Raw genomic sequence first — 27,594 nt, forward strand, 5'->3', positions numbered from 1 at the left:
TCATCTGAAACTTTCTAAATTGTTTGAAATTAATTTCAAATTAGGAATCAAATAGTCTTAAATTGTTGCAAGAAAAAATTGAAAAATGCCAAACTCTAAGCAAAAGTATGTGTGGAATTCTAACATCCTTTGATGAGCATTTGATGAAACTGGAAGAGACCATATTACCAGTGTACTTAGAAACTGGGAATCTTCAACGCCGCCAAGAAAGTATCCTTATAACAAAATTATATATTTGTTATTTTATAAGATTCATGTCTATTTGTAATATTAATGTTAAAAAATTAGTTGTATGTATGTAATCATTAATCAGTGATTTTAAACTTTTCTTTCATTGTATTTCTACTAAAATTGAAATATTTCTTCAATATTTGTTAATCTGCAATTTCACATTAAGCATTATATGTATATTTTCAGTTTAATCCAAAAACTTATTTTTCTTTTATTATTTGTTATATTTCTCCAGAATACAATCTTTTTATGAGAGGGAAGGGAAAAATTCTTTTAAAAATATCTTTTTCTTTTCTTTTTTTAGTTACAGTAGTTTTTGCAAAATATTTTTAAAAAGTAAAATTTGTATATTTTTTAAAAATTTTGATAAATTTTTTTAAGAAAATAAATTTGTTTGAATGTATTACAATTTTTAAACAAATTAAGTTATTGTTATATTTCATGTAATAGAAAATATGCTTTTTCTCTTTAGACAATATATTAATATGGCATAAAAAAATTAGAAAAATATTTTAAAATAAACTTAAAAATTCCACATTCCACAGTAAAATGTTAGTTGATAGAGGTTGGTAATGCTTAGAGGTTACTTCCATTGACTTTAAAATTGTTATTGAAAGTACATGATTTTTCGCAAACGATTTTCGTTTTAGTTGGTATAATTTTCTTAGTGCAAAAATACAACTTTCAATGGCATCATGAAAAGACATATCGATGAATAAAACTTAGCGTCTATAAAAATTATCCCAACTAATAAAATGATGTGTAAAAACAAATTTACCAATTATGAATGATAAACAGGGATGAGATTTTTCCGCTTTTTAGCGGATTTCCGTTTTTTTAACTTTAGTGTCTTGAATTTTAGCCTTTTTATCAAAAACTCCAATTCTCTAAAAATTTCACTTTTTTTAATAAATATTCCGAAAATTCAAACTACATAGCTACCATTCCTTCTGCATTTTTACAGATTTTAGCTATTTTCTCCGCTTTTATACGTAGAAGATAAGATTTTCCACATTTTAATTCACCCTCCAGATAGCTCGTATTTTCGTAATTCAAATGACGTTGCTTTAAACAAGTCTTTTAGAAGTCCCATGCCTGGAATCTGCTAATATCTCTATTCTTATTCACATTTACATGATTTAAAAGTTGCGTGTTGAAATTCTTATTCACCCATTTTTAAATATCGTACATTGCAATTCTTATTTACGAGATTTAAAAATCCGATATTGCGATTTGTATTTACACCTTTTTAAAAACCTATGTAGCCATTCATATTCATGCGAGTTTAAAATCCAATGTCATGATTTGCTCATGCGGTTATTATATCAAGCATCGATTTTCGTACTTATACGTGATTTAAAAGTAAGTCATTGTAATTCTTATTTATGCTATCTAAAAATTACGCATCATGATTCGTATTTACGTGATCTAAGAATTATGAATCGTGATTTGTATTTACTCAATTTGAAAATTCTATAGCACAGTTTGTATTTTCTCATTTTCAAAATCGGTTATCTAGTTTCATATGCACGTGATTTCAAAATCTGTAATCGTGATTCATATTCATGCGATTTTAAAATCCTGGATCGCAATTTTAAGATCAACTATCATGATTCTTGTAAGAAGTAAGCTTTTTTTTTTTCTTGAATTAGTTACTATAAAGGGGACTGTTTTTCTATCGACGATTATTAGTATATGTAGGTGTTACAACATCAACAAAACTGGAAGAGAATATATTCAAAACTTAATTCTATGCTTGCAAAGACAAAAAAGTAGGATTTGTCACAAGATGTTTGAAGATGGGCTAATGACTAAATATAGCAAACATAAAAAAATATAGCAAACAAAAGCAAAGACTTAAATAGTGATTCAATTTTTTTTATTATATATTTTTTTGGAAAAAGAGTTAATTAACTCAACACCAAAATTTAAAAAATAATATTGCTGTTATTTATGCTATAAAATGCAAAATTCTTATCAAATGAAAAATAATCATCTAAACAGTTGCTGATTATCATGTAATTTTTCAAACTAAAATAGCAATTTTTGTATGTTAAGGAGTTACTATATATTTCTGCTTCACAGTTATTGATATGTTTCACAGGGCTCTAGTTAGATTAGATTATAATATGAACATAGTTATTCCAATATCTGGAGGTTTCACTGTATTTTAATACTTAAATAATGATTTACTTTTTGCATCTTTTTTTATGCTTTATGTATCAAAATGCTGCATTTTTTTTTCTGTAAAGAGACAAATTTTTTAATGAAGAAAAAATTTTAGCAATTCCTTTTTTCTTTTTATTTGACCAAGAATTAAGCCAGTGCTGTCTAAATTTATTTCAAACCCTGTTTGCCTGATTGGGCTTATCCTGCACACCTGATACTTGTTGCAAATTCTGCACTTATAAAATTTTAATAGTTATTCAAATAAAAAGTCGCAATGTACATAGTCTTTAGAAAAGTTATTATTAAAGAAAAATTTGCCTTTACTCACTATAGACATTGAAAAAATCTCTGATCGACTTGATTATGTTATCCAGTATTACAATGTTCCAAAAGAAGTTGAATCATCTATACGTGTTGGGTAAATATATTTATTTTAATATTATCATATATTTTGGTGACATATCGAACATGTCAAGTGAGAATAACAATCCTTTACAAATGCTCTTATTTTTATGAAGCAAGTAGATTAAATATTTATTGAAAGTTATTAAGACACTATACACAGAGAATTACAGTGACTTATTTTTGAAAAAATGAGCTTTCCTATGTAAAACGTAAGGAATTAAATGAAATTGTATTTTGTGTCATATTATTTGTGTGTGCTGTTTTAAATTCGATTTAATTGTATGTCAAACCAGTTTTAACTTTTCAATAAGTTTATATTGAAACGATTGAAAGCTTTTGAAAACGTTATTTTAAGTTCATATTACTATTACTTTGCAATCAAAATGTTAATATTTTTCAGTTTCAGCATTATTTTATGGTTGTGAATATCAAAAAGTTCTTTAAACTAAATCGATTAATATTTTAAAAACTGTTCATTTAGTGGTGAGCAACAATTTTAGTCTAACTAATCCCTTAGAATTGAAACTACATATCCTGAATTAAATTATTTTAAATTGTAATTAAACTTTTAGATATTAAGTCAGGTGGGTAAACTTGGGTAAAAATTCCGAGCTTTTTCTATAAAAACGCTAAAAAAACTTATTCAGAAATGAATCTAACAAAAAAAGAAACAATCATGTTGAGAAAACCGTTTAGGTTGTAGTTTGTTGCTAAGTTTTAAGTCAAAAATTAAAGAGGTGAGGTGAAATTACTATTTTTAAAAATATGTCTGGTTTCTAACATGAACCAAATGCTCGAAATAAATTTCCTGACCTATATTATTTGTTTTTCAAAGTGAGTTAAACAATATAAGCGCAATGTTTCTCTTATAAATGTATTTAAGTACAATATTTTTTTAAATGTGCCTTAAGTATTCAAATAGTGTTTTACATCTTATTCAGAATATTCATGTATTAATACTTACGTAACTTATTTTTCTTTAGCCCAAGTGGTTGTTTACAAACTTATTTAGATTACTTGAAAAAAATCCAGTCCTCCATTGCATTTTTCAAGGAGAATAATCAAGATTGCCTAGAACTTGAGGAACTAGTGAGTTTATTAATAAAAAATACATTTAAAATTTCATTCCTTGTACTAAGTAACACTTACATTGTTCAACTTTGTTTTAGACCACATTGTTTGATGATGGGACTGATGCTTTACAACTTGAATTTCGAAATCTACTTTCCCGTTACAGTAAACCTATACCAGCAGTAACAGTCTTAGATATGCTTGGAATGGATGAAGGTTTGTTGCTGTTTGATTAAAAAAAAATTTATATCCATACAGTAGGTGGAGATCTCCCTAAAAATAAAAAAAAAGGCAATGTGCTTTTTTTCAAAAACACGAACACCTTCAGTTTTGCAAGGTTTTAATCTTGCTAAAGATATTAATTATATCTAGCTAGATTAGTGCCCTTCAAAACAGAATTAAAAATTCTCAAATAACTAAAAAAAAATTATAGTATTTTATATTGATATAGCCTAAAAATAATTTTTAATATTTATGATAATCTGAAGTTCCCAGTTTCTGATAATGCTTCTCTTTCCTTAAGATAAAAAAGAGCATTTTTTTCTAAGCAAAAAGGGCAATAACATTTTTACAAAAAGGTCGAGGAGGGTATATTTATCGCTGTAAAAAGTCAAACAGGGTGGGCCACTGTTCTAAAAAAGTTGACTGCTGCTACCCTATGAGTATCAGTATGTCGTAAAAACTATATAGTATGGCACTCTTAGTATGTCTATGTCTACTTTTAGTATGTACGTCTTATTTATGGCATGATTTTTTTTTAAGGAATATGAGAGTAGTCTCTTAAGATTACTGCTAAATAAAGATGCTCTCGACCAGTTTTACATTTTATACTGAAATGATATTTTTCTCTCATTGTAATAATAACTTTTTTACATTTATGTATAGTATACATTTATGTAGTATTATTATGATATATTGATATTAATTACATATATTTTTGTCACATATAATCTACATTTATTTATAACTCTAAATTGTATTTGTTTCAGAAATGCCATTGGATGAAGAGAAATTTTCTATTGAGCATCTCCCAGGTAAAATATCTCAGTTTTTATACTTATTTTCTGAAAACTAAATATTATGCAGTTTTATATACTAATATGGTAAATTTCTTTAGATAAGAAAAAGCTCGTACGAAGATAACTGAAGATTAAAATAGAAAACAATTTTTTATGTCTATTTTTCACAAAAATAACAATTAAATTGCCATCTGTTGCATTTTGAGGATTACTAAGTTTTGACAAACCAAAAATGTAGAAATTCGATTATCACTTAGATTTATTACACTGGGAAGATCGGCCATGCTAGGGACACATAGTACACTATCAATTGTTTAAAATTATTTAATGTATTTTGGTACATAGTTTTTTGTAAAATATGTATAGGTTTCATTTAGAAATAATTGAATTATTTTTCAAAGAACAAGAGTTGTAATCTTTTGAAGAAAAAAAATCTTGCCTGTTTTAGTACTGTATAGCCATTAAAAAACCTTATTCATTGCTTTGAAGCTATAGAAAATACATAACATTTATACTTCAAGCATTTTAAGTATTATAAAAATTAAATGGAATATGCAATTTTATTATGCCAAACTATTGCTGCTAGATTAGTAGCTTTTCATTTCTCTATAAATATTATATAAAAGCAATGCACGTAAGATGTTTTTTTTCTCTTGTACAAACCTTGAATTAGAATTTAAGATGCATTTTTTATTTTCTCAAGTGCCTTTATATACATGGAATCCTGCTATATCTAATTCACTTTGTTTACCATTGTTTTTACTATGCATAATTATCTATTACATTATAATTTACCTATTTTTTTCATGTTTAATTACATTTTACATGACTATAAAAGTTTTATTTGATTTTTATTTCAACTTAAATTATCATTTTTTGTTGTATTTAAATATAACACCAGAAACTGTCTTTTTGTTTCTAACCCAAAATTATTATTTTTCGCATAAATATTAGTTTTTTTCTTCTTTTAAATATGATTATCATATGATTTTTAACTATAATATAACAACCATCACATTAAAGACCACCCTCCCTAATAAGTTAAGTTGTATAAACATATCATACAATATCAGCTGTTTTTTAATGTAAATGTCAGATATTGCTCTTTCAAGAAATATTGTTCTCTTTCTTACTTTGATTACAGAAAACTATTTATAAAATTAATCAAAAAATATTCTATTAGAAATTTTAAATATTCAGAAGCAAAAATATTCTGTTATTCCTGGTTCAACTTAAAAAATAATTTAAAATGTTTTTTTTTTTTTTCTATTAACAAATTAATAAGTATATTTTCAATAATATAATTTTTTCATGATGTTTAAAATTTGTAATTTTTTAATAAAAAAAGGTGGATTGTGTTTTTTTTTTTATTGCTATTTTAAAGTTTTTTTCTCATGAACTTGTTTGCCCTTACAGATAATGTGCTTCAGGATTTAATTAAAATAAGTGAATGGCTTCAGGCTCATAAAATTGAAGAATTCATCAATGTTTATTCTGCAATCCGCTCCAATGTCTTGACTCGTTCAATTCAGAAGTAAGTTAAATATGTTGTTGTTTTTTTTTCAGTTAAGCTTTTGTAAAAAGAAAATTTCAGTAATATTTTATATATAGCTTTGAAAATCATTTTATTTAACTTGTATAACAATATAAAAACGTTTTTGAACTAATTTTCATTGTGAAATTTTAGAAAAATGTTAATATATTTTTCTATAACATCTAATAATAAGCAAGCACACTTCCTGATGAATTAAATGTTATGTAGGATGAATAAATACAAGAATTTCCACTCAACTGTATACAAAAGTATATTTTTATAAGATTTGAAAGATAATCTTATAGTATTATCACTTTTTATGGACAAACAATTTTGAAAAAATTATGTAAAAAAAAATTTTTTCCCCTGCATTTTTCAATGAATTTAAGTAGGTGTTAACTGGAAGTACTAAGAGACAAAATTAATTATCTGGGACAGAAATAAAAAAATAGTTTAGTGCTTGTTTTTGGTTTAATCTATGCTTTTCTAATATGAATTTTGAAAAATATTAGATGTTTTAAGAATGAAAAAATAAATTTTTATGATATATAACTTTTTGTAGTAATGTAATTTTTTTTTCTCGTTATAGTCTGAAGGATCATCTAAAAAATTCAAGTGGCAATAGTAATACCCTAACTGTACAAAATTCTCCAAACATGGTAAGTACATCATCATTTAAAAGCAATTTCCATACAATGTTAAATTGATATACAGGCTTTTGCAATTGTAAATTAATTTTTCAGATAAATTAGAGCAGGTTAAATTAATTGAATTTGTTTCCAAATCATAGTGTTAATTCTTATAATTTTTTTTGATATAGCAAAGTTTGAATGCTCTTACGAATTTCTGGAAAATTTATGAATCTTCTAATTTTTGCAGAAGAATTGAAAAATGCATTAATAATATTTTTGATAGTAAATTGCTTTAATTATTGTAAATATTACGAATGGTTGCAATTTAAATGCTTGTTGCAAAAATTCCTTTTCTATCTGAAATATTTTTGCCTTAACCCATCTCATAAAAATTTTCCTGGTTTTTATTTTGGAATGTTGATCTATAAGAAGCATTCAAGAGTAATTATTTTAAACAATGATATTATGTTTAAAATTTATAGTAAATAAAACTGAAATTAAGTGAATTCCTACTTACATATTTTTATTTTTATTACCTTGCACTATCAGTGCCTGGTTCGATTCTGTTTCAGGGGGTTGTAATAATTATCCAAACTATTGACACCGGTCATGCTTAACTAATTGTGGTAAATACTAAATAGTACCCAGTACATTGTGAACTATATCACCAATAAATTTTACAGTTTTAGTGATATTCCTTATTTTCATGCTTCATTTTCATAATTAATGTTTGTTCCAACTCATTGTTATTGATATTTGGTGTAATATGTAATCCAACTCATTATATTTGGTATTGATGTTTTATGAAAAGTTAACATACAATGCTATCCGAAGAAATTATAAGATGCTTAAGCTATTATATTTGTGGGTAAAGAATATTTTTCTTTCCAAGTGTGGAACCCCTAGACAAAATTGTGCTGAAATTTCCCTATTACTCCACTACTTTTCTATTAAATAACATGAAGAGCATCTGTTTTTTTTAAAACAGTAAAGCCTACTGCTAAGAACTTAAAAGATTAACGAAGTCTTATTTGACTCGAGAAAAGTTTTCCTTGTTATAAGAACACAAAAATTATGCTAAATATTACATGAAACATTGCTAAAATTTTAGTTTGCCAGGTTAGAAAAAATTGTGGAAAAGACAATGGCTAATTAAACTTATCACATTTTACAATTAAATAATAGCAGAGTAAATATTTTCTATATTGTCAAGTAAAAGAGCTGTTTTCACCTAGCTTTAATAAGCAGAGATACCTAAATAAGTTATTGGGGGGAAAAAACAGAAGAAAGGAGAGGGTGAATAGGTACAACAGGAGGAGAAAAAAATGGAAGAGACACTGAAGGTACAGAGAAAATATACAACAAAAAAAAAGGCACAAAAGAAAATCAAGGTTTATTTAAAGAAATATTATTTTAGACATTTTTTCAAAGATAATTTAAGAAGAAATAAAACCCTTAGAAGCAAAACTATTCCTAAAATGATGTAAAATTACAAAACTTTTAAAAATCATTTGTATGGTTTTATACTTTCATTTTTTTTCTCTGTTTTTTATGTAGGAAAAGTTCAGGTAATTGCTTTTAACTTAAATTAAGAAACTTTTAAAGCATTTTTAAGTTCTTTATGTTAAAATTTAAAAACTGTTTAAAAGTATTTTTTAAAAAAAATAGAAATTTAAGATTTTATTCATTTAGATAAAATGTACTCTGTTAGATATAAGTGTGACAAAACTTTATAGCAAATAGACATAACAAATATTTTTTTAACTGTAGTGCTAATTATTAAGACATGATAATCATATATCAAAAAAACATAATGTAATTTTATCGGACAATGCACTATTGTATTAACAAATTTCCATTTTTATGTTGAGTGTAGGCTGATATGAAGTTAACAATTTTACTATTTTAAGTATGTATCATATGTTTTTAAAAGTTATGAAATATGGTTTAAATATATTTCACTTTTATTATAGAGCAGTCGCCGTAGCATAGCCAAAGAATCTACACCTCGGAGACCACCGAAAAAAATTCAACAAATGTATGTAGTATGTACCTGCATGTTTTACAAAAATATTTCTTTCTCCATCTGCTTTGTATGTGATATATCTTTTTAAGAGTCATATTCATTTATCTTATTAAAATTGATTAAAAATTAATTTCTACACTTTTATCAATACATATTTCATCATTTTATATCTTGAAATATAAAATTAAACACCTTCTATGTTTTAAAATTATACAGTTTATAAATATGTACAAATTTCCTTTAATTTTCTCATTCACATCTGGCAAGTCTTGAGAAAGGATGATTATTTTTGAGCACTTGAAACATGTCTACTTTTATAACCTTCTTCGTATGTTTTGAAACCTATGAAGTTTTTTAATCAAATATCTCCTCTGTGCATAATTCTTTTTGCATCTATGCCTTGTAAGTCAAATAGTTAAGATGGCATACATTTTATGTCCATAAAAAACTGGTTGTTCCTTAAGGTTATAATGTCATGGGGAATAAAATAATATCCTCGTTTACTTTTTAGTTAAATTTTCTCTGTGTTGCCTTTGTCTTACTGCAACCATATTTTTATTTTAATTCAATAGAAAATTCAATTTCTTTTATTCAAGATTTTGTGAAAGATCACAAATATTAATATAAAAAAAAGACAGAAATTAGAAATTCATTTTAGAAAAGGGAAAAGAGATTTATTTATGCTGACTAAAATGCTCTGCTCACTGACCCTCTCCAATTGAACTCAAAACCAATTAAATTTCACTAAAATATTGGGCGTCAATTGCAATTTTTTGGACAACCAGAATTTGTAGACAACTCTATTCATAATATAAAGGTTAAAAAATTTTGATAGAAAAATTAATTAGTTATTTATTCAACAGATTTTTTGTCAATAAGCTAAAAATATTTTTTAATATCTTTTTTATAAAATATTTTGAGGAACTGTATTCTTTTTATCTTAAATAGTTCAGAAATACCAATTTATTTAACTGGCTACTAAATATTTTTATAATTCATTTCTTTTGGAACATTTTGGAAAAGCAGGTTGCTTCCATTTTAGCTTATTTGTTGTTGTTAGTTTTATTAATCCTATTTTATGTTATTCTTTATTCTGTTTTTGTTCGTTTTTTTTTAATTTTTAAAATAATGCTGTTAAAAAAATTTTAATAAATGTCTTACTTCTCTGATAATTTTACAATTTTATTCTTTAATGGTATTAGTTAAGTCAATGATTAACTTACTTAAAATGAATTAATATTTTATGAAAAATATTTTATTTTCTTGTGAAGGTTTGTTAAAAAAGCCACTGGTTTCCTTGCAAAATATTCTCCAAGTGTGGAAAGTGCAATGTTAGGTAAGAAAAATATATCCTTATGAACTAATGTGTAATTTTTTCGTTGGTTTTTAAAATAGTTTTTAATTAGTTTATTGATAAACTAGTCATTTTATTTCTTTAAATTTATTCACCGTAAATAAAGTATGTTATTTTCTGTACTATTTATATACTGTTATAATTTTATATGTATTCATAATTTTTTTAAATTTTGAATAGTTTTAATACTTTTTAATATGCAATATCAAAGTACAGATCATGTGAAAACTAAAGTATAAGCTGCAAAGTGATAAAGTCACTTGTTTATTGTTTGAATTTGAGTTTCTTATATATCAATAAATCTTATTAGTGAAATTTTTTATAATTTTTGGAAATACAGTATTAACTCAAAATGTAAGCACAGCTTTTAAAAAACAATAACTTTATGAAAGTTTTTCTTCTCCCTACATTTGCCTTAAAATTCCTCCTCCCTTTTCATAGCTGTACTGAAATCTTATTTCCTGAAACCTTTAAGGCAAGAAATATTCAGAGGTAGTTTTAAATTATAATTTATCTACTATCATTAATCTGTGTTAAATTTTCCATGTAAAAAAATCATGAAGAAAGAAAGGAATTAGCTGAAAGTGTTAATGTTTCAATGTGTTTACTTACCTCTTATGTATCAAAATTGAATTGATTTTATGATCAGAAAGTGAAGTATTAGATTTTAAAATAATTAAATATTTACATGCATTGCTCAACAAAACTTAGCATGATTTTTTTTTTAAGATTTTTTTTTAAAGTAAATTTTGCTTGTAACTTTTTGGCTTATTTTAAATGTATCCATAATTTTAAAGAAATTAAAAATTGAATGTGAGTTAGTCAAAATTCATTAAATGTGGATTTCATTCCATGAATTTTGGATTACATTCCATGAATTTTGGATTACATTCCATGAATTTTGGATTACATTCCATGAATTCCTTTTGTTTCCAATAATTTATTTTCTGAGAATTTTAACATGTAAGATTAGAACATGTTTGATATTTATTCAATGAAGTATGTAGTCACTGAAAGTACAATGCAAGCACATATTATTCTAGAATTCAAATATGTGATTTTCTAGAATATTCTGTATTTTGTGATGGAGAAGTATTTTTAATATAAGTTACATAATTTTTAAAATATTTAATTGTAAAATAATTCAATGTATTTTAATTACACATTTCATAATGCGATATTAGGAAAAAATGAACAAATATTTATTTATTTGATCTATAGGGCATCATAGATATCAGACATCCCTCTTACCTGAGGCAAAAGATGAAACCATTGAAATAGATGTGATGTCTTTCATGACTTCACTTAGTGGTCTTTTAAAACTTATGCAGGTAAGTTAGATTCAATAAATCAATTATTTCAATTTCAATAAACTATCTTAGCTAATTTGTGACAATTATTCTTTTTAATTAAAAAGTTTGTTGCGTCATTCAGTCGATTCACTATAACTCAGAATTGTTACTCTAATGCCAATATTACTGTTGTTGGACCTTTTTATCTTTAATCTCTTGTTAATTCTTTTTGGTTGCTTGATTTTTACGTTTTTCTAATTTACTTTCCAATATAACACAATCTATAGCTTAAAAAAGAAACTCAAAAAGATTTTTTTTCCCCTCCTGCAATCTGTGTACAAAAGATTCAACTCATCAGAAGATAAATATGAATCTCTGTGTTCATATTGTTACTATGGTTGTTGTTGTTTTTTTTTTAAATTTAAAGTATGCGCTGAATACATTTGTAAATTTAAAATAACTATCTTCAAATCTTGCTTTATTCCTGTCAATAATTGTTATACTCTCTATAAATTAGGTATTTATGTTCATTTTGTGAGTTGTGTTTTCATTACAAAAATCAACTCCCACTCTTAAACTAGGTCTACTCTATTTCCAGTGTAGGAAAACCAATATTAACTTAATGTACTATGAACAAATTTAGTTGTTATTGAAACAATTGCACAAAAACAAACCCTTAATTTTCCATACATCATAATTAATAGGATAAGCCTTTATTTCTTCCATTTGATTCTCATGAATTTCAAGAAAATATCCATTCCATGTGAATATTTCTTTCATTATTCGTTATGTTTCTACCCAGATATCCCAGAAATAATTTAGTGTTTATACTGCTAAATAACATACAATGAGATTAGATTTTCTATCATTTAAAACTCATGAAATCCAAGTGAATGTTCCTTGTATTAATCACATGTGAAATTTTAGAAATACTCATTTTAAGTGAGCATTCTTATCATTATTCTTGAATATTTGTGCCCCAAAATCACAAAACATTTTAATGTTAGTAGCTTCATGTAAGGTGTTCCTAAAATATATACAAACATAAGTTATTAATTAGTACTTATCTAGTATAAATACTACCTTATTGTTAAAGTTGGAAAGATAGTTTTAAATCACCCTGTATTTTTTGCACTGATTAATAACCTGTTGTTTTATCCTTTATTTTACTTTCAGAGTGAGCTAAGTCTCATGACCGGCATTGTTCCCAGTAAAAGCAAAAAGGTAGTTTTTGAAAGAGTTGTCACCAAAGCTATGGAAAATCTAATGTCTGAAGGAGAGGTAAACAACATCTTTCTATACAGTTATTAAAATTAGGAGCATAAATATGAAAGAAATTCTTTTATTTTGTTTTATTCTTGAATTTAGATGTTGAATTACCACTTTATTTTATAAATAAGACAAATCAAATAAAATGTCTTATTTTTACTGACAAATGAAAGTATGTTCAAGACTTACTTAAGTTCTAGAAATTCACATGGGAAATTTTAATGTTAATTTTCCTTTATTTAAAAATATAAGAACCCTTTTTTTACCTGGCTTGTTTATATAAGGGGTAAGGGTATTCAATTCAACTTTTTCTTTTTACTACAGTCAGGGTTCCCACGGTCCTTGAGAGTCCTTGATTTTTTTTGTTGCTAAATTTAGGTCTTTGAAAGTGCTTGAAAAACGTCTTAGGTCCTTGAAAAACTGGAAAGGTCCTTGAATTTGTCCAATACTGCCGGCGGCCCTTTTTATAAAACTCCCGCGGATCTTTCTCGTTCTTTCTGTTTTGTTCCTGAGTTCTCTCACGTGGTTTTTAACGCCACCGTTTCTAACCGGGCCTAGCGTCTTGGTGTCTGCCAAGCGCTCGGAGCACAGCAGACAATCAATGCATTCGGGGCGAGACTCCACTTCATCTTCTGTCGCATATGCTTAGATCTTCTTTTTTTTTTATCAAAACTGGAATACTCTCAAATTTCGTAACAATATGTACCTTGTAGTTTTCAATAAATTTGTCGTTTTACCATCCGCACTTGTCCTTACGTTTGCGTCATTTCAAAACTTTATTGTAAAGCATATTCGCAAAGGCACGACTTCGTATTTGTGTTATGTAGTTTAGACTAGTTATGCCTGGGAAGTGCTATTTTAATCCCCAATGGATGGATAATCAAGCTTATAAAGAATGGATTTTATCGATGCCCGAAAAGAAGTTCAGAGCCAAGTGCCGATTATACATGAAGGAGATCGACATCGCGAAAATGGAAGAAATTCATCTGGTGTAAATACTCCTTCAACATCGTGTGCCCCATGTGAAACAGAAACTTTAGTGGCCGAGCTAACATTGTCTTCTTATCTGGTCAAAAGGAATGTGCTTGATGCTGAAATTCTCTGGAGTCTGAAGTGCATCACTAGTAATTATTCATGTAACTCCTGTGAAGGGATTAGTAAATTGTTCTCCAAAATGTTTGCTGATAGCTGTATAGCGAGACAATTTTTTTGTAGTGCCACAAAGTGAGCCTATTTGGGCTCCTTTGGATTGGCACTATACTTCAAAGGGATTCTTATAAATGAGCTGAAGAATGTTGATTGCTACACTGTACTCTTTGATGAGACGTTAAATCAGTCTCTACAATCTAAGCAGATGGGCATTATGGTAAGGAATTGATAATAAAGTTTGCACTAAGTATCTTACCTCCCAATTTATGGGTCATGGAACTGCAGAAAGTATTTTGTCCTCTTTTTACAAATGCATGGATGATGGTTAAAAGCTCTCTAAAATACTTCAATTGGAAATTCTATTAGAAGCTTCAGTGTGAATTAAAAGAGAAATATTCCCACCAGGTCATATTCATTGGCAATTGTGGATTACACATAACGAATAATGCTTTTAAACATGGTGAAAATGGGATATGTTTCTTCTAATTTTTATTTTCAGAAAGAATTTTTGCTGCATAACATTTAAAGATGGTTGTGTAAATTATGGATGAATAATTTCAGAAACGATGTTTAATAGAGGAGAGGAGGGGGTTATGGAATAGTCATGGAATATGGAATACCTAAGATTTAGCTCTGCCTTTCATGCAGCCTTCACATGGAAATACACAGGATTAAAGGATTTCACCATTAACACCTCATTACCATTAGTTATAGATTGCGCTGAAAATGATTTTGTGAATTAATATGCAAAACCAGTAGTGTTGTTTTTAAAAAAAATATAAATTTTAGTCCATAATACATATACTCTCTTCTCTCTATATAGGCAAAGCATTTAGGTATTATATTTGAAATTAATTATTGCCACAACAAGCATTGTTGCTTCTAGTAAAATAGAAGAGAATAATTTTTAAAATTGGTCTTAGATTAAGGTCCTTGAAAATTTTGTTGAGGTCCTTGAAAAGTCCTGGAAAGTCCTTGAATTTCAATCTCATCATAGAGTGGGAACCCTGACAGTGTTTTATAGAAAATCATTTATATTATACATCTAAAGGCATTCAGAGTGGCCTATCTCTCCAGAATCAAGAAAAACGTGGAATTATCAGGGAATTAAAAAAGACTGCTGAAAGACCTTTAATTAATATTTACAATGAAAATTCTTAAAAGTATCAGCTAAAGGCAATTTTTGTTCACACATAAATTCATTGCTATTATTTTTCAATCTATTATACTCTACAATTCTTAACTGTTAGTTCACTTATAACTTATGTAGTTGTATTACAGTATATCTAATAATTAGGTTAGTGTACAGGGTGAGTCTGAACAGGACGGCAAAACTTTACTGAGTGATCAAACGTATCTGTACAAGCAATATTCATCATAGAATGTGCTCAAAAGATAAAGATGTAATTAAATGCAAAGAATTGCTCAGAGAGATGCTCTAAGAAATTGCTCAAAAGATCTTACATAAGCTGTAATGCAGGCTTCACACCTGGGGCATAGGGAGTAATTTACATTTGTGAAAACATCAAACAGTTTTTTTAAGCATCTCTTCCTGCAATTTCTTTGTTCATCAATCATATTTTTGAGAATACGAAGTTTTCTTAACCATTTTTTCCCATTCTTGTGTTAATTCTTTAAATGTGGCTGTTTTAAACTACCTTTTAACTTCCCAGCGTTCTGATCATACATTCTATGAAGAATATTGCTCAATATCAAGAATATTGTAGATGCGTTCTATCACCCAGTTAAGTTTTGCTTTCTTCAAACACTTCATTACTCTTCAGTATATTAAGTGGTATTACATATTATTTAATTTTTTGTTATCATTGCTATTTTAATAAATAATTCTAATTGATTATTCTGATTTTCTGTTAAATAAGAATTTCTTGTATTAAAATTAGACTTAATAAACCATTAGAATATTAAACATTTTGTTCTTAAGAATAAATTCATATTTATCTTGAGCTTGTAATAGTGAATGATATGTTTTTATTGAGAAAAACTTTTTCTGCTAAATGTGATGTAGTATCACTATTTAAAAGTTTCTTATTTGTATAAATGTATGAAAATGTTTTGAAGTTTACTCCGGTATTTTACTTTTTTTCTATTTTCATTGTATAAACTTTAAAATTAATGTATTCATTTAGAACTTCACTTCGCTTGTGGTCTGTAATTAGTGTTATTCACATTAAAAACACACTGCAATTTATAAATCATACTATTCCTGAATCTATCCAATTGGTGTTAATCACACATTATGAAGAATCATGATTTAAATATAGATACAAATCATCTACTCAGATAAGTGGTTTAAAGATGTATGTTTCGGTTTTGGATTATTCTCAGTAATTAGACACTGCAATTTGTATTGATTCAATTTATAAATCATACTATTTCTGAATCTATCCAATTGGTGTTAATCACACATTATGAAGAATCATGATTTAAATATAGATACAAATCATCTACTCAGATAAGTTTGGTTTCAAGATGCATGTTTCGGTTTTGGATTATTTACATTTATTACACACTGCAATTTGTATTGATTCAATTTATAAATCATACTATTTCTGAATCTATCCAAAAGGAATTAATCACAGATTATGAAGAATCATGATTTAAATATAGATACAAATCATCTACTCAGATAAGTGGTTTCAAGAGGCATGTTTCGGTTTTGGATTATTTTCAGTAATTAGACACTGCAATTTGCATTGATTCAATTTATAAATCATACTGTTTCTGAATCTACCCAATTGGTGTTATTCACAGATTATGATGAATCCTGATTTAAATATACATACAAATCATCTACTCAGATAAGTTTGGTTTCAAGACGTATGTTTCGGTTTTGGATTATTTACATTTATTACACACTGCAATTTGTATTGATTCAATTTATAAGTCATACTATTTCTGAATCTATCCAAATGGAATTAATCACAGATTATGAAGAATCATGATTTAAATATAAAACAAATCATCTACTCAGATAAGTGGTTTCAAGAGGCATGTTTCGGTTTTGGATTATTCTCAGTAATTAGACACTGCAATTTGTATTGATTCAATTTATAAATCATACTATTTCTGAATCTATCCAATTGGTGTTAATCACACATTATGAAGAATCATGATTTAAATATAGATACAAATCATCTACTCAGATAAGTTTGGTTTCAAGATGCATGTTTCGGTTTTGGATTATTTACATTTATTACACACTGCAATTTGTATTGATTCAATTTATAAATCATACTATTTCTGAATCTATCCAAAAGGAATTAATCACAGATTATGAAGAATCATGATTTAAATATAGATACAAATCATCTACTCAGATAAGTGGTTTCAAGAGGCATGTTTCGGTTTTGGATTATTTTCAGTAATTAGACACTGCAATTTGCATTGATTCAATTTATAAATCATACTGTTTCTGAATCTACCCAATTGGTGTTATTCACAGATTATGATGAATCCTGATTTAAATATACATACAAATCATCTACTCAGATAAGTTTGGTTTCAAGACGTATGTTTCGGTTTTGGATTATTTACATTTATTACACACTGCAATTTGTATTGATTCAATTTATAAGTCATACTATTTCTGAATCTATCCAAATGGAATTAATCACAGATTATGAAGAATCATGATTTAAATATAAAACAAATCATCTACTCAGATAAGTGGTTTCAAGAGGCATGTTTCGGTTTTGGATTATTCTCAGTAATTAGACACTGCAATTTGTATTGATTCAATTTATAAATCATACTATTTCTGAATCTACCCAATTTGTGTTAATTGCAGATTACAAAGAATTGTGATTTAGATAGTGATGTGAATCATCTACTCAGATAAGTTTGATTTCATGACATATGTTTTGGTTTTGGATCTCAGAAAAATCTGACATATATTAATCAGGGTACTACTGATTTTGCTCGTTCCAGAAACCTGATACCAATGCAAATTTTATTATTTAATAACATATTTGAATCATGCTTTTTTTTTCTATACAGCTGATTGTTAGTAAAGTGAAAAAAAGTGTTCAGAGACATGAATTTTCAGCAGCCCTCAATCTTTTTCCTATTTTGCGACACCTTATGACTATCAAGGCTGATTTTGAAAAACTTTTCCAGGTTTGTAATAAATCATACTCTACAAAATTTTCTGAAATTTTTAGAATTAAGCAATATATTGGCAAAACTAGTTTTATAATTATGTTACTATGTGTAAATTATATTTGCATCTTTTAATTTTTATTTTAATAATTCAACTGCAGTTTTTTAAATATTTTTAATATAGTTAAGTTTAATATAATTCTTATTTACTTTATTAATATAATTCTTATATTAAAACACTTACTCTAAAAAAAATATGCCAATCAACTAGAAGGATAAAAGAAATACTTGGGGTTCAAAAACTTTCATAGTCATCCTCTATCTTATTTTGAGCAACAATGATTTCTGATTCTTTTTTTAAGCATTTTAAATTTAACAGTATGATAACTTTAATTTTAGTGTTTATAATGTAATTAGAAAAGGTTTTTTTTTTTTATTAAATGACTATTCTATTTTATGGGGAAATATTTTTAATCTAAAAATTTTTTTCTAAATAACTTTATAATGCAGCTAATAGAAACATTTTTTATAAATTTATTGTAATTGTAATTTTTTTAAGGAAAAAAAATTATTCCTTTCAGGGGTGTTCCTCAACATTATATGACAAACTTCGCGGATTTGTTATCACTGTACAAGCAACAGTAAGTAACATATTCATTTTTATTTCTGCTTGTTATTTGTTCAAAAATACATTGTATCATAATTTCCATATATTTTTTTTTATTCTAGATAAGTAAAACCCTTGAAGAGTTTATTGAGAGTATTAAAAATAATCCAGATACTAAAATGCCCAAAGATGGTACTGTTCATCAACTTACTAGCAATGTAAGCAAGATTTAAACAATAATATATGAATAATATTATAATATGTTGCAGTTGTTGTTAAAAATAAAAGTGAATATAATATTTTGATTTTATTTATTTATTTTTAAATAGTAATAGAATATTACTCTCAATCTTAAAATTGGCTATAACTTCTGTGAAAATGATTAAATAAACTTTCTATATTGCAGTTTTTAAAATTTAAATAAACTTTAATATTGTTGTTAATAGCATTAAAATGAAACCTATTTAGTTTTGAATATTATGTGTTATTTACCTTTGCAGCAGTTAAATTGAAAAAATTTTATTATAGTTTTTAAAATGTGGATAATTATGAGGTTGTACTTAATTTTATTTATTTGTATAAAAAATAAGCATGCTAGGTCAATTATCTTAAAATCAGAATAGGAAACATTTGACAAATCACATTTATTAAAGATTCGTTAAATCTTAACTTCTTGAACCTTGTACATGTAAACTTCACATTTAATTTTTTAAATTTAAAAGTTTCTTATAAGTTATTTCATTAAAAAAAATTCAAATATTTTGTATAAACAAATGCAATTTATTAATAAAAGATAATTATTTTGAAACACTTTTTATATCAACTTTTTTAAATGAATTTTAAAATAATATTGAAAAAAATTGTTATTAGTATTTTGCTATTTGAAAATTTGTATTTTAATAAAATTTAACTGTAAATAAACTCTAAATTTTTTGTTATTTATTTATTAAAATAATTTTCATTTCTTCTGAATATTTAAACTTCAACCATATCAGACGTTTTTCTGCAATAGCTATGAAAATCTCACTCCACTGTCTCAATTAATTTAGATTCATATTTATTGTACTTTCACTGTAATGAACAGTTTATACCTTTTTTATATCTGCTAATTGTACTAAATTTTTTCAGTTTATTGTGGTTTAATCAGAAAATATCCTTATTTTTGTATATTTTAAAAATATTCTGAAACTGAGGTCTGTGAGAAAAAGTATTCTTATTAAATCAGATATTTTGCTCAGTTTCTTATTTGAATATTTAAATATTGTGTCTAATAGTAACCTCATTTGTGCTAATCAGCTTGAAGCTTTTCTTTTTAAATATTCTAAATTTTTCTTGCTTTTTTTATATATAATATGCTGTTTTTATGTGAAAAAATAATACATATTATGTATCTAAAATGTTTGCAATACCTTTTACTATTCAGGATTATGAATTAAAAAGTATAATAAATGCAATGAAACATCTAACAATGTAGTCCATTAAATGTCAATCATAAATGGAAATTATTTCAGTCACTTTATAATTATTAATGTAATGTAATTTTTATATTTTATTGACTAAAGAAACCCTTAAAATTCCTTGTTCCTAAAATATTTTAGATATTAGCAATGTAGTTACCAACTATGATGTTTTTAAGTGTCTAACATTATAATGGATTATTATTTTCTGAATTACAGGCTATCATGTTACTGGAACAATTGCAAGACTATCAAGATATCTTAGGTAGTGTACTAACATTACAGGATGTGTCATTTGCTTCAACTAAAGATAAAGGAAAACTTTCATTTGCTCAATATATCAGTAAGACACATTTAAAAATTTTGTGCTTTTCATATCTAAAATTATTCTTTTGTTTCTTTGAAGATGTTAGAGTTGTATTATACCTGGAATTGAATCATAATCATCAACATAAAGTATAACCAACTATATTTGAATTATATTATACCATCAACTTTGAAAAATTCTGGTATTTGTTGAAAATTTAAAATAATCTACAAATGTAAGTTAAAAGTTTTTCTACCTCTGAGATAATGCACTAAGTTCAAACGCCTTTTTTTGCTGCTATGCCCAGAAACAGAATTTGCCGAGTCAATCTAACACAGTCAAACACACTATTATGGTAAAAACTAGGCTTGATCTAACATGTATGCAGTGCTAAAAAAAAATGAACCAACCATCTGAATAACTTTTGATCTAACGATCAGATCTTCACGTTCTAGAACTCAATCTTAATGGTTTGAAGGGATGACTCTGAATATGCTAATGAATCGGTGAAGTCATCCCTCTGAATCATTAAGATTCAGCCCTAGAACATAAAGATCCCATCATTAAATCAAAATTAGCGCATAAAAGGTAGATAAAAATTTATGCACAAAAAATTTTTTATTTTAATTAAAATTGATTATGCACTATTAAATGAATACAATAATTGAAGGTTAAAAAATGGACTAAGTCCCCATAAAATCTATAAACAAGAATCTAGAGTTTTTGGGAATTTTTTTGTCATAAAAATTCTTTATTTTTCAAAATTCAAATAATTAAATATAATTATCTGAAATTTTTTAAAGTCATCTTTTATCGTTTACTTTTATATCTGCATGTAGGCAAAAAAAAAAATTTTAAAAAAACCTGAAGCAAATAGTAGTTGAGTAAGTTTAGGAATTGACAATGATTTTTCTGTTTCTCCTCTGAGTAATTTTTAGACTTGTTTCTTAAATCTGAGAGGAAAAATAATCTTCTAATGGCATGATAATTTTTTTTTAATTCTGAGGTGAAAAATAATCTTCAAATTTCAAAATATCTGCATCGCCCACTGTCATGCTGGAGGATTTCTGCTACCAGGTTATTAGTGTAAAGTGGTCTGATTCATTTTTACGAGACTCGTTTAAAAAAATAAAATATTCTCCAATATATCTAGAAGACAAGACTGTCAAAATAGAAATCTTGTTTCAAATGCTTAAATAAATCACATATGCTAAATGTCTCAGTTTTATTAATGAAAATGCAACATTCTTTTTTTTTCTTCCTTTTCCTTAATGTAATGTCAATGAAAAACTATTTTTATTGGTATTTTTTAGCAAGAGTTTTATCAGCTTTAGGAGTAACCTTGCAAACAAAAAGTGACTATTACAGTGATGTGTATCTTCGGGCAATATTTAGAATGAATAATCTTCATTACATTCTTAAAGCTCTTCAACGGTAAATGACATTTTTATGTTTTCATTTTTGTAAATTTTTAAAATGCTGCATTCTTTTATGTCCTCAAATTTCAATGTTATGTTTGTAATATATTTTGCGTAGAGGAAATCAGGTGTCTTCATTTGGTCATTAAAACTTTTTGTTCATAATTTTACATCACATTTTTTAAAACACATTCATTTTTTTTTTCTTTCAAATCATCACTTTCATATGCATTATTTCTTAATTGTAGCATATTTTTATGATTTTTTTAAAAATAGGATAAGGTGCTTGCAAACTAAAATATTTATTTAAGTCTTGTAAAAATTGTAATTATTAATAAAGAATTCACATTTTAACACTTGCTCTGTATTCCACCTAATTGTGTAAAATTTAATATCATGCAGTTTACTAGTAATTTTATGACTTTTTTATGGTTACTTTATCATTTATATGTGTTATGTGCAGTAATGAAGAAAACTTACTTAAACTTTTATAATTTTAGTAAAAATATACATGAAAATTATTATAATATTAAAATTTTTTAATAAAATTTTTTCATTTGGACACATATAAATACTCTTTCATGAAAAGTAATCATTGTTGATAAAGATTATTTCATTAATTTTAGAACTGGACTTTTGGAAATTGTAAGGATGCACAATGCGTTAGCTGAAAATTATTATAATGATCAGATTCGAGATCAAAAAAGAATATATTCTCAAAGGTAATTTTTTTTAATTACTAAATTGATAAATTATTAATTTAGTTATTAATTTACTTGATGTACTTGGGGCATTTAAAACAACAAACAATATTTACTATATATTTGTAAATTCTTCCTACATTATTACTTTTATTTAAAAATATTTCAGATGGTTAATGTAACAGAGCTTGCATTTAATTTTAAATTGAGTAAGTTTCTTTTTGAAAAATGTAGAATTAGTCTAATTTTAAAGTTACCTTATTTTTTAGTTAGGGTGATATTAGAACTTCTAAATTATAAGTCATAACTACGAGAGATTTCAGAAAAGAAAAAAAAACTTGTTTTTCCTGATTTTTACACCTATATACATTTTAGTGAATTCGCATTTTAAGTTTATATGTTAGCAACAAAAAAATAAATAATAGACTTAGAAAAAATATATGAATCCCTAACAATCTTTTAAATAATTGGCCTGCATTGCATTAATACTGTTGGCATTTTAATTTACTGCCAAAAGAGTTAATTACTTATTGCTTCAGCTACATTGCATCTTGCAAGACTTTTTTTTTATTTTCTGTGTACATTACTAGTCAAATAAATTTGCACCTTAATTCATGAATGATGAAACTTTGTAGGAATGTTATTACCAAAGTGGTCAGACATTAGATAATTGGGGTTCTACTGTAGTTATATTTTAGCAACTACTTTTTTTATAGTAATGCATATTACATGCATAATTTTTTCTGCTGACCCTTATTTCTGTTGAAATGTCATTCCAAAAATAAGTAAGTTTTGTTTCTAATGAAATTGATTGTATCTAATGAAAGTGATATTGTTGCAGTTGGAGTCGCGTATTGCATTATGTGATGGAAGTAGATAAGCCTGTTTCCCAAGCTAGAGCATCATCTAATTCAACACAAATGGGTGCCAGCATAAAAGTAATTACTTAACTATTGTTTGTGTTTTATTGCATTATTTATGAATGGTTGAATTCTATATTATAAATATATTAAAAGATTATGGCTAAAGCAAATTTAATGTAAAAATATTGCTCATATTTTTTTTTTTTCAATTTTTAGAATTTATTGAATAACTGTCAAAAATAGTTTGCTCTTTTTGTAAAAATTTATCTTCCTGTGTATGCTCAAGACATAGTTTCATATTGAAGGAAAAGCAAACAAAAAGAACATAAATTCTTTGTCCATTTTTTTAAATAATTGTTTAATTTTATAAATAAGCCAAAAACATCTGTTGACTATTTTAGCTTTTATACAAATCAAAAAAAATTTTAAAAAATTTATTGATCTGGTTTAATTTTTGTATTGTAATTTTTTGCACGAAAATCAGATGGTACCTCTCATAGTTTTAGCTTTTAAACATTAACTAAATTAGATCAAAACGACAACGTTTTTATTGTAATACATAAAATTCAGTCTTTAGATTAATATTATTTAGGTTCTTTTTTTTTTTTTTGCTGTACATGTTTATTTTGCTTTTTTTTTATTGTCTTTATTTATTTTTTAAATGATTGATTTAAACTCAAGGGTGCAGGTTTTCATTGAAGGTTAGTTAAGATCCATCTTTGTTTAAGATATTATAAAAAGTCATTTCGGATTCTATTGAAATTATAGTACATTTTAGAATATTAAAAATATTTTTACTGGTTGCCATTTACTTCTGAACTGGCATAAAATGTATCTATAATCTGCTACTGAGAATAATGCATCAAAAGTATCAAGCGAGTCAAAATTCTGGTTATCCGAATGCTTTTAATAGAAATGTTAAACATTGTGCATGAATTTTTTCTGTATGGTTTGATTATTCTTTTCTGCATTTTAGTTAAGAGATAAAGATAAGCAAAACATCAAAGACAAGTTTTCAGGTTTCAACAAGGAAATGGAGGAAATAACACGAACACAAAAGGCTTATGCTGTCCCTAACATAGAGCTGAGAGAAGGTTTGAAAAGAGACAATAAAGAATTTATTTTACCCAAATATACCATGTTTTATGAAAAGTAAGTCTGTACACATAAAATTCTTTTTATTAGTTATGGTAAATCATCGCCATGTAGTAAAGAAAATATCCTAATGCTTCTAGCTTCAAACACGTAAAATTTTTCAACTTACAGTGTTGATAATTTTATCCATAGTTCTTTTTTTTTCTATTAAAATGTCTTACATAAAATATCGATTATAGTCTTTCAATTTTGTTGATGACAAATTTTCAGACACAATTCCTAATTTTTAAACAATACCAAGGCAAATATGTTATAAATTGTTGTTCAGATATATTTTGTACATTGTAAGAAGTAAGTAATGTATTAACTTATCATTTCCAGAAAATAAAATGTAAAGTTAACTAATATTTTAATGTTTGAAAATAGTTGCTTTAATTGCACTTTTTAAAAAAAACATATATATAAATGTTTATAAATATTTAATGTAAAATTGATTCACTTATTTTATTTTTTAACAATTTTATTATTTTAGGTACATTGATGCTGGGTTCACAAAAAATACTGATAAATACATCAAGTATACTCCACAGGATGTGTCAAACACCATTGACACATTTTTTGATGCTGCTGCTTAATTTTTGAAATTAAAATTTTTTAAAAAAACTGATAATATAGTGTATGTAAAGGTAGACCATTACTATTAAAGTGGTCCAGCCAATCAAATGTGCAATGTTAATTTTGTATTGTTCATATCTATTATAAAGTTTATTTATTAAAAATTATCTGAAAATTCCTTGAATGTTTAATGTATTATTTTCATTGAATTTTAGATTGGTGTTTTTAATTACATGCATATTAACTTCAAAATCTTTAGTTATAATATCAAATGGTTGCTTTTATAACAAAAGTCTAACAGAGCAATTTAGATTAATAATTCTCTTTGAAATTAAGATAGCTGAAAAGAGAAATTATTTACTGTTTATCATGAACTTCACACTTTTTTTCTTTTGATTAAACATTAACTTATTAAGAAAACGCTATACAGCAAGAAAAACCTTTCCTTAGAAATTCTCTTTTTCCTACATGAATAATTTAAAAGGATAGAAAAAATGAGTTCAGATAAACCTAGAATCAACTGTGAAGTTTCAAATGCTGAAATTCTTTTTCAAAATATCGGAATGCAAACAAATAAGGTCAAGATTATGAAGCGGGTAAGTAATCATCCAATAATTTGTTTACATTTTGTAAACATTCGAAACTTCATGTTTATACTACGTTTTCTTGAACCCGCTTTACTTCAAATTTTAAAATACTAATGATTAAGAAACAGAATTTGCCATGAAAAGTTCCTCCTGCAGCATATTATTAAACTCTTAATTTTAAAATAATAGCTTAAGAGTTACTACTAAAATAATAATATAGGCAGTGTGAAATACATTTTTCAAGAAACATGACTGAATTATTCCTTCAAAAAATCTCTCATTTCTGACTAAATTCTTCACAATTTTACTGTAGAATGTAAACGTTTTATGTCAAATAAGATGTTAGTTAGCTCAGATGAATTAGAATTCCTTACAAAATATGAATATTCTAATTAGTTTTTGATTTTACATTCCACTTGCTAATTTCCAGTTCTTAAAGCTGAATTATGATATAATCTATTTCCCAGTATTTAAACTTTTCATAAAAAATGCACCCAGAATTGAATAGCTCAGTAACTCCATTTTTTTTTAAATATTTATCAAGCCATTATTCAAAAATATCAATGGTGTTCTCTTACTGTTTGTTATAAAACAAACAGATCAAACAATGCAAATACAATAAACTTTTTTTAACTTGAAATTAACAGGGAATATTTTTTTCAAAAATATAAAATACTTAAAATAAATTTTTTGAAAATATACCTTGTTGAAAAATAGCAATTAAGTTATAATAGCTATCATATTAGCAATGAATCATATGTGAGAAAACTTACCATCTTATTTGCTTTTTTTTTCTTCTTCTTTTTAGTTTTAAATGAAAGTGTATTAAATAATTTCACATTGTGTCCAGGGTTTGTAATTGTCCTGATCATTTTGATACAAAATATTCTGTCTTAAATTATTCTGATTTTTAGCACTTTGTCCAGATATTTTTTTTTTTTCTTCTATTTTGATACTATTTTGTTGAGTAATATACTATTTTGACAGATACATTGATTTAAAAGAATAAGTTGGGTTTTTTTTTTTTTAATTTCTTTCACTAGAAAAAAAAACAAGAAAATCTAGATCTATCAATGTCAAAACTAATTCATTTTTATTCAAAAAGTGGAAGTCCAAAGTGTGTTTCAAATAAAAAGGAGTTAGCATGGTAGTTTTCACCTCTTCTTCAGAAGAATGGATTACTACAATATCAGTATTAGAACAAAAAATTCCCTTGCTTTATCCCACCTATTTTACAGAATCTTTTTCAATTTTTGTTAATTATAAACCTCATTTTCATCAGGAGTTAAGTAACGGACACTTGACCCCAAGGTTATGCATAGCGGGCGTCTCAGACTTAAGCTACTGAGGAAAAGAAGAAGAAAAAGTTTAAAAATTTATAATAAAAGCAATGTTTTCCACATTTCATTTTCAATGTTCAAAAAAAACCTAGCTAAGCATTCCTTTCTAGTTAAGGAAGTGCAGGGACAGTAATCGAAATTCCAAGAAACACCCTCTACCTGTTCATCACTACTTCCTGTGGAGTCACGAAATTCATCACTGTCTACGAGTTCTACTGATAAAGAAAGTTGTGACATTTGTGCTCTATTATTAGAAATACGAGAAACTGAGGTTTTGAAGGGAAAAAAATTCGACATAAACATGGAAAATACATTGATTTTAAACAGTAAATGT

General features: G+C 26.0%; 1 protein-coding gene across 2 annotated transcripts in view; it reads left to right on the top strand.

The window, feature by feature from the left end:
• Exo70 (exocyst complex component 7) overlaps positions 1-25,511 on the top strand; it is an 81,465-nt gene extending 55,954 nt beyond the window's left edge. For both annotated transcript variants that reach the window (XM_087150002.1, XM_087150001.1), the window contains exons 2-21: positions 45-210; positions 2,734-2,818; positions 3,789-3,894; positions 3,975-4,092; positions 4,866-4,910; positions 6,312-6,429; positions 7,019-7,088; positions 9,035-9,099; positions 10,359-10,423; positions 11,663-11,772; positions 12,910-13,014; positions 18,169-18,288; positions 18,852-18,911; positions 19,000-19,095; positions 20,554-20,677; positions 21,955-22,075; positions 22,686-22,781; positions 23,602-23,698; positions 24,600-24,775; positions 25,251-25,511. In XM_087150002.1, coding sequence (XP_087006128.1) covers positions 108-210; positions 2,734-2,818; positions 3,789-3,894; positions 3,975-4,092; positions 4,866-4,910; positions 6,312-6,429; positions 7,019-7,088; positions 9,035-9,099; positions 10,359-10,423; positions 11,663-11,772; positions 12,910-13,014; positions 18,169-18,288; positions 18,852-18,911; positions 19,000-19,095; positions 20,554-20,677; positions 21,955-22,075; positions 22,686-22,781; positions 23,602-23,698; positions 24,600-24,775; positions 25,251-25,353 — 1,983 coding nt within the window. In that variant the 5' untranslated portion in view covers positions 45-107 and the 3' untranslated portion in view covers positions 25,354-25,511. The remainder of the gene's footprint in view (positions 1-44; positions 211-2,733; positions 2,819-3,788; positions 3,895-3,974; positions 4,093-4,865; positions 4,911-6,311; positions 6,430-7,018; positions 7,089-9,034; positions 9,100-10,358; positions 10,424-11,662; positions 11,773-12,909; positions 13,015-18,168; positions 18,289-18,851; positions 18,912-18,999; positions 19,096-20,553; positions 20,678-21,954; positions 22,076-22,685; positions 22,782-23,601; positions 23,699-24,599; positions 24,776-25,250) is intronic.
• The last annotated feature ends 2,083 nt before the right edge of the window (positions 25,512-27,594 follow it).

The sequence above is a fragment of the Parasteatoda tepidariorum genome, chromosome 8, assembly GCF_982258835.1.
Source record: "Parasteatoda tepidariorum strain Cologne lab strain chromosome 8, Ptep-v5.0, whole genome shotgun sequence".
In the NCBI taxonomy this organism is placed as follows: Eukaryota; Metazoa; Arthropoda; class Arachnida; order Araneae; family Theridiidae; genus Parasteatoda; species Parasteatoda tepidariorum.